The 8,707-nt window shown below is 43.8% G+C and overlaps 1 protein-coding gene across 1 annotated transcript in view; it reads left to right on the forward strand.

The window, feature by feature from the left end:
- Nucleotides 1-535: 535 nt before the first annotated feature.
- Nucleotides 536-8,707, forward strand: part of DDX4 (DEAD-box helicase 4) — a 33,703-nt gene continuing 25,531 nt past the window's right edge. The window contains 4 exon segments of the mRNA XM_006761782.1: nt 536-611; nt 4,536-4,613; nt 6,416-6,466; nt 7,291-7,350. Of these exon segments, the coding sequence (XP_006761845.1) occupies nt 536-611; nt 4,536-4,613; nt 6,416-6,466; nt 7,291-7,350 (265 nt within the window).

The raw sequence follows: 8,707 nt of genomic DNA on the forward strand, positions 1-8,707 counted from the left end.
AATCACCCCTAACAGCCTCTGCCTCAGCCCCACCACTATGGTTTTGTCCGGAAGGTCCCCTGGAAGGTTTTCCAGTCTAATTAGCATATTACCCTTTTATTAGTATAGATATGCATAGCCCATGGACACAGTGGGGTGGGGCAGGAACTGAGTGGAGGGGAGCAATGGGGGGGAAAAGGAGGACATCTGTAATACTCAACAATAAAGGGGAAAAACCACCAAAAACCTTTGCCTGACCTGGACGCTGCATGTTTGGCTGTCAGGTTGCTAGGGGCTTGCCAGGGTCCCTGACATGAGGGAGCAGGACTTGGGCCTGTAAAGGTGAAGCGCTTGCAGTGGAGTCACCATTTATCTTGTTTGCGAGAGCTGCTTGCTCTTACTCATAGCCCATCTTCCACCCGGCAGCCATCCTTTTCATTCCTAATTACAATTCCTCCTTTGCCATGTGAGTGGGTACGTTGAAAGGGTGTGAAGTTTGCATACCACCAAGATACTTGCTATTTTGACTCCCTTCATAATGTTATTTGCTTTAGAAATGGATGATGGACCTTCTCGAAGAGATCATTTCATGAGAAGTGGATTTGCCTCTGGGAGGAGTTTGGGAAACAGAGGTAAGGGGCTTTGTCTTGCCTTAACCTTATCAGCTGTGCACAGTGGGCTGAATGAGGCTGGTGTGGCTGTTCAGTGCGAAGCCAAGTCTGTTCTGACTGGGTGGACAGTAGATTCTGTCGGGATAATGGAGTCATCATTTTCTCAAATGCCATTGTTCCTTTTCCTGCTTTTACTTTTTGGCCAAGTAGGACATCGTTGAATTGCTTAGACAGATTGGTTCAAGATAGTTGCTTCACAGAGCGCCCGTTTCATGTGTTTATGATGACTGATTCCCAGCAGCTGGCGTGGAAAGTGTAAGGCTTCAGAGGTGGGGCGGGAAGGATCTCCTTCAGCTTTGTTTCCCAGGGAAAGGCAGTATGGGAAGCATTTCTATCACCTCATTTGTAGTAAGAGGTTATTTTTCAAATTTGACATTTCTTTTTTACTTTTAGAACTTGACCTGATAATGACACAACCTTCCCACAGTCCATCTTTAGATTTGATAATAAAATGCTGAAAATATTCTGCACTATGGTTTTTTATAGTGCAATAAAATATTAGGACCTCAAATATATTTTAAAATACATATGACTATTTTTTTATGGACTATCATAAGCTAGGACTAATTGGCAGTTTTAAATACACATAACACTTATTGAACTTATTAGCTATTTGAAAAACTGGATATTTCTAGATATTTTCATTGGAAACTAGAAGTTGATGTGTGTGGTATTTCATTTGATGTTTGGAAAACTTAATTTCTTGTTTAGATACAGTTAACACAAATGTGAATTTTATATTTTGACATGTTCCTGCTACTAATGGATATAATTTATTCTTTAAAGATGCATATATATATTCTGTTTTTTAAGCCTGTGTCAGTGGTTGGCAAACTGCGGCTCACGAACCACATGGGGCTCTTTGGTCCCTTGAGTGTGGCCACGAAGTTTCAATCGCACTGTATGTGCACGCCCGCACGTGGTATTTTGTGGAAGAGCCACACTCAAGGGGCTTCTTTCCCTTATGATTCGTCTGACTTCTTAGCTAGTTTCAGTGTCCATATTATTTCCCCTCAGAACTTGTAGAGCTAGGAATGTGTTTCTGACATGGACTCTTAATTGCTTAAAACGTAACTGGTTCGCTTTCCCTGTTCTGTGAAGCAGGGTCTGAACAGCCTCAACTTCTTGAATCACACGCATCTTCAGATTCTGGTGAGAGTGCTGACGGTGGCTCAGACACAGTTTTGCCTGTAGCTTTGGAGTTTCATTGGCCCCTGACCCCTGTGTGGCTGCTACAGAGATGGCGAGGCAGTGGGCGAGGATCAGGAGACCGGGCTTCGCTTCCCCCAGGGATGCAGTGCAGGGCAATTGAGCTGCCTTGGGTGCCTGTTACCATTTTTTGTTTTAAATAACCCTGCTACTTGCCATAGCAACTCTGCCCTTGATATTCTTAATACAGTGGGAGAGAACCACACGGAAAGAAGTGTCGCTGGGCATGTGGGGGAAGGGTTGGTTCTGACGCGCGCTAAAGGGAGACTTCACCACGAGGTGGCCTTTGAAAGAGGCTTTTATAGAGTGAAGAGAGTTTTGATAGGGACAGTAGAAAAGCAGGCCGCCACAGCAAAGGAGCAGCATGTAGGCATGTAGAAGCTGGGGCGGGGGAAGGGGGGGGAACGGGGACATGTGGGGAGTGGCTTGCAAACGCTGCAGTGGTGGGTGCTGATTGGCCAGGAGGCTAATAAGGGGACATCTGTGGCAGGGAGGGGATGCAAAGGGCACTCAGCTTATTTTCTTTATCATGTGGCCCCTTCCCAAGTTCAGTTAGAAGGAGTGAGTGATTTAAATAGGAGAAGAATGCATTACTAATAGAGTAATTTAGAAACAGGACAAGAGTATAAAATTTTCAGTAGCAATGACTTTCACTCAGGGGCATAATGTCAGTAAGAGAGAGCTACTCAGAGAGAGCTATACAGAAAGTCAGAGTTGCCCTAGCAGGTTTGGCTCAGTGGATAGAGCGTCAGCCTGCAGACTGGGGTTTGATGCCGGTCAAGGGCACATCCTGGGTGGCGAGCTCGATCCCTAGTAGGGGGCATGCAGGAGGCAGCTGATCAATGATTCTCTTTCATCGTTGGTGTTTCTAGTTCTCAATCCCTTTTCCTTCCTCTCTGAAACAGTAAAAATATTTTTTTTAAAAAAGAGTTGAATTTTCTGAACAAAGGTCACTAGGAAAATAACTAGTCGAGCGCTGTATTTCAGTGGTATGTTTATGTTTGTACCTTGATATCATAATGTAAGAATTTTTAAAATAAGTTGGGGTATGTTAATTACATCTTATAAACTGCTATACTTCTCTCTCCCTATACCTGAAAGTCTCCCAGATTCTTCTGACCTCTGCTTTTATGACATGCTCACAGTTACAGGCTAAAGAATTATACTCCATGCTCACAGTTACATGCTAGAGAATTGCTCTCCGTGCTCACAGTTATAGGCTAGAGAATTGTTCTCCGTGCTCACAGTTCAGGCTAAAGAATTGTTCTCCGTGCTCACAGTTACATGCTAGAGAATTGTTCTCCGTGCTCACAGTTACATGCTAGAGAATTGTTCTCCGTGCTCACAGTTACATGCTAGAGAATTGTTCTCCGTGCTCACAGTTACATGCTAGAGAATCGTTCTCCGTGCTCACAGTTACATGCTAGAGAATCGTTCTCCGTGCTCACAGTTACATGCTAGAGAATCGTTCTCCGTGCTCACAGTTACATGCTAGAGAATCGTTCTCCGTGCTCACAGTTACATGCTAGAGAATCGTTCTCCGTGCTCACAGTTACATGCTAGAGAATCGTTCTCCGTGCTCACAGTTACATGCTAGAGAATCGTTCTCCGTGCTCACAGTTACATGCTAGAGAATCGTTCTCCGTGCTCACAGTTACATGCTAGAGAATCGTTCTCCGTGCTCACAGTTACATGCTAGAGAATCGTTCTCCGTGCTCACAGTTACATGCTAGAGAATCGTTCTCCGTGCTCACAGTTACATGCTAGAGAATCGTTCTCCGTGCTCACAGTTACATGCTAGAGAATCGTTCTCCGTGCTCACAGTTACATGCTAGAGAATCGTTCTCCGTGCTCACAGTTACATGCTAGAGAATCGTTCTCCGTGCTCACAGTTACATGCTAGAGAATCGTTCTCCGTGCTCACAGTTACATGCTAGAGAATCGTTCTCCGTGCTCACAGTTACATGCTAGAGAATCGTTCTCCGTGCTCACAGTTACATGCTAGAGAATCGTTCTCCGTGCTCACAGTTACATGCTAGAGAATCGTTCTCCGTGCTCACAGTTACATGCTAGAGAATCGTTCTCCGTGCTCACAGTTACATGCTAGAGAATCGTTCTCCGTGCTCACAGTTACATGCTAGAGAATCGTTCTCCGTGCTCACAGTTACATGCTAGAGAATCGTTCTCCGTGCTCACAGTTACATGCTAGAGAATCGTTCTCCGTGCTCACAGTTACATGCTAGAGAATCGTTCTCCGTGCTCACAGTTACATGCTAGAGAATCGTTCTCCGTGCTCACAGTTACATGCTAGAGAATCGTTCTCCGTGCTCACAGTTACATGCTAGAGAATCGTTCTCCGTGCTCACAGTTACATGCTAGAGAATCGTTCTCCGTGCTCACAGTTACATGCTAGAGAATCGTTCTCCGTGCTCACAGTTACATGCTAGAGAATCGTTCTCCGTGCTCACAGTTACATGCTAGAGAATCGTTCTCCGTGCTCACAGTTACATGCTAGAGAATCGTTCTCCGTGCTCACAGTTACATGCTAGAGAATCGTTCTCCGTGCTCACAGTTACATGCTAGAGAATTGTTCTCCGTGCTCACAGTTACATGCTAGAGAATCGTTCTCCGTGCTCACAGTTACATGTTAGAGAATTGTTCTCTGAACTCTTTCAGATGCCGGCGAGTCTAATAAAAGGGAGAGCGCGTCCACGATGGGTGGCTTTGGCGTTGGCAAGGGTTTTGGAAACAGAGGTAACACCTGCTTGTGATTCTTGCAGTCAAAGCCCGAGTGAGCGTGAGTCTTCCCATCTTTGAGCTTGTGTATCTCCTGTGACGCACGTGGACTGTGTGCCTTTCCCAGGGATTTCCGCTCCCGGGGGTGCCACCATGTCCTGGTGAGAGCAGCAGTCTGTGCTGCTTTGGGGTGCCTGCTCTTCCCTGTGGCTTTTTTACTGGCCAAGCTTCTTGCTACAGCCTCCTTTCATGCGGATTCACACCCCAGGTGAAGCCAGTTCTCTCCTCTGTCCTCAAGGCTCCCCCGCCCTCCCTGACAGAGGCCATGCCGTCCTCCAAGGTGAATCAGAGCCTCCATCTTCCGTTGAGCAAAGAGGGCTTTGAAAATTAAACTTTCTTCCTACAAACCTTTAAAAACGAGATCAAGAGTAGAGTTTACTTCAAGGACAGTAGGTGTAACTGGGGGACTTTCCTGAGCGTTTCGGAACCAGCACTTGGCTTTGAGGAGGCGAGGACAGTGGGGAAGGGGCCATTGCAGCGGGCAGTGGAGCACAGTCCCTTTCTGACCAGCTTCAAAGATGGCCAATGTTTCAATGAACGAACTAAAAACTTAGATTTTGTGACAATCCATTCTTTCTTAGGAATTCTCTTTATTTTGAAACTAGATGTCTGCTCAAAGAAAAACACCTTTGTCACCCAATCAGATACTGAGGCTCTAGGGCACTTTAATACTGTAATTGTGTATTAAAGCTGCAGGGAGCTTTATGCTGGAAGCCATGTTAGATTAGGGTTGAACCTGAGATGTGAAGTGACTTGATATGTATACATTTTTCATATAACCTTAACATCTGTCCAACAGTAATTGGTTAATCTCTGAATTACATAAACTATAATTTAATATTTTATAATTTAGATTAAATACTGATTGACAGACATCCTGTTTTACAAATATTTTTAAAGTATATTATTTCCTGAATATTTTTGCCCTAAAGATTATTCTATTAAGACTCAACATTTAAAAATGCTGTCAAATATTACTGATGGATGCTTTTAGAACTGACTTTAGAGACATGTCTGTAGGCTCCACAGATTCATAAGTCTAGACACAGGTTTTTATTGAATGAGAAAATTGAAAGCAGAGGTTGGTGGTGAAAGATTAAAAAAATTTTATAAACAAGAAATTTCTTGTTACTCAGAAGGGAAAAATTACTGAATATTGGCTTACAATTTAGTTGTACTGTCCTCTGGTGCATAAAGAAATTATGAGTTAATTTATAAAATTTTAAAAATTTTGGTACTTTGAATAGAAAGTATATAGTGGTGATACTGACGTATACCCCTGCATGGCCCATGTACATATAGAAGGGTATATGACATTTGAGGTAATATAACGTTGGCTGACATTTTAACCTCAATAAATTGACACAAGGCAGCCCTGTCCAGGCCACTTGGTTCACTGCAGGGTCGCCCAGTACACAAAAAGGTTGTGGGTTCGAGTTCCGGTCAGGCATGTATGGGAGGCTTTCTCACATCAATGTTTCTCTTGCCCCCCTCCCTCTCCCTTTTCCCCCTTCCTCTCTCTAAAATCAATATTTCCTTGGGTGAGGATTTAAAAATATATTAAAAAATAAATTGACAAAGGGAGAAATGGTAATACAGTCTACGTGAGGTCTTCAGTATTTCTAATAGTTGTCTGTGTTTTGTCCTGTTCTGAAGGGACGTCATAACAAGTCGTCCCTGGAAGGTGTTTTTATTATACCACAGAGCTACAGGTAATTATTGTTCTCAGAAATTTGCGAGTTTAATTTAAATTTTTACAGGTCTTCCCAATAACAAGCTTGAAGAAGGTGATAGCCCTGGTTTCTGGAGAGGTGAGTTCAGTGTTTTTTATAGTGACTATTAGAGTTTAAAATCTAGAGTACGTGCTAAAGAGAAACTAAGGTTTAGTGTGTGCGTCTGTTCCAGTTCTGGAGCACTATCCCTGTAGACTTGCAAAGTCAACATCTCTGTGGTGGCCCTGGGAATTTATTTTTAATGAACTTCCCAGATGATTCTTAAGCAGCCTTCAGTGTAGTGATCCTCTTATCTATTCAGAAACCCTGACAGTGTCATTAAAACCAGAAAAGCCAGGATATCCCCTCGTTTTTTCATGAGCAAGAATGGGGAAAAGTGCATGTCTTTTAAAAAACTGATGTCTCAGGTTTATTAAACAGGCAAATTACAGACATAGGATGACACATAAAAGAACAGTCATGTGCTTCTAGTGTCTGCAGACCACATTTGGGACGACTAGTGGTTGAGATATTTCTGAAACCATGTTAGTCAAGTGGACAATCATGAAATGCTTATGTCTGGCTGGTGCCCGCGCTTGGCACGGGTGCTCACTTACACACTTCCCATCCAGTATTTGGCTGCAGTAGGTGATTTGTATGGGGATTGACTGAAGAATGTCTTTATATTTCTGTTGTTAAAGTATTTTAAGAGTTGTTTGTATTTTAACTTATGAAAATATTTTTCTTACTAATTTAGCTTGTGGCGGTGCTATTTTTATTTAAAATAATTTTGAAGTAATTTATTTTTTAATCACAGTTGACATAGTTTTATGGTAATTTCAGGTGATGACTGTTAAATTTTGATATTCAGTCTTTGCAGTTAACTGTTTAGATGCTATTTACATGTTAAACTTTTATTCAAGAGCCTAATAACTTCGGGGAAGACACTCAGGCGCGGAGCAGGGGGTTCTCCAGGAGAGGAGGTAAGGACCGGGTTTGGAGCAGTTTGTACTGATGGCCGATGCTCAGCTGACAAACTGCTTTTGGAAGAGATGAAAGAAAGGGAAATTCAGGTGGTGCAAACCTTTGAAGAAAACTACTTTGGCACATGGCTGTGCTGTTGATAATGTGGGTGAACCTTCAGAAGGTATACCTCTTTCTGCTTCTGCTGGATTCCCCCAGGTTCCCCGGGACGTGCTTTGAAGTGCAGAGCAGGCAGGCTGAGTGGATCCTGGTCAGTCACGGTTTAGAGGAGCTGGGAGGCCCATGTCCTGAATAGAATCTCCGGAGACGTGGGGGAGGAAGAAATTGTAAAAGACTTTTTGTTCGGGTCTAGTGGGGCTCCCCCATTCTCCGCTAATCCTGCCTTTAATGAAGCAGATGTGAGATGGCACCAGTTGTGATGCTTAATTCTTAATGGTCTGTAGGCAGACATGTTAAAACAGCAACAGCAAAGCCACAGAAAGACTCTCATGAACGTACAAAATTGTTCCAGGTATACAAAGCTCCTTAGGGTCAGAGTTTCTAATGTGGAAGGAACTCCATGGTGACCACATGTGCCGGTGCTCTCGCTGCAGCTCAGGGACGGTTTTTCCCTGGTCACTAGGTGGTCAGCTGGTTGCATGGCAGCCCTGCCTTGTGAAGCTGGACTGGCTGCGTTTCAGTGTAGCCTTATTAAGGATGGGGGATGGGAACTTATTTTGACACTAGAGGCCCGGTGCACGACCCTCAGCCTGGCCTGCGCACTCTCCCAATCTGGGACCCCTCAGGGAATGTTGGACTGCCAGTTTCGGCCCGATCCCCCCAGGCCAGGCCAAGGGACCCCACTGGTGCACGAATCCATGCACCGGGCCTCTAGTATGCATTATAAGATCTTTGGTTAATCTCTTCCCGCCCTTCCCCCTTCCCCCTTCCCTCTGAGATTTATCAGTCTGTTCCATGTTTCCATGCCTGTACATTGAGCATCTGTCCCCTGGTGGTCAGTGCACGTCATAGCGACCGGTCACACGGTTGCTTAGGCTTTTATACAGATAGGTTGGTATGCATACTATCTATCCTATCTAATAAAAGAGAACATAAACTTCACCACCTTTGAACCGTTCACACAAAGTGTTCCCCAACCTAGAATTTCCTCTTCACCCCTTCAGTATCATATTTCTATTCATCCTGAATGCTATGTCCTTAAAGAGACTTTTTCAGCATCTGTAAATGATCTCTCCTTCCTCAAAATGCTTTTAGTTTGGTTTTATTTCACAGTGTCATCCATTTCATTGTGCTATGTTTGTCTGTATGCCTGTCTCCTCTGAATTGTAAAAACACTGAGGATAGAGGGGAAAAATT

The sequence above is a fragment of the Myotis davidii genome, unplaced genomic scaffold (genome assembly GCF_000327345.1).
Source record: "Myotis davidii unplaced genomic scaffold, ASM32734v1 scaffold496, whole genome shotgun sequence".
NCBI lineage: Eukaryota > Metazoa > Chordata > Mammalia > Chiroptera > Vespertilionidae > Myotis > Myotis davidii.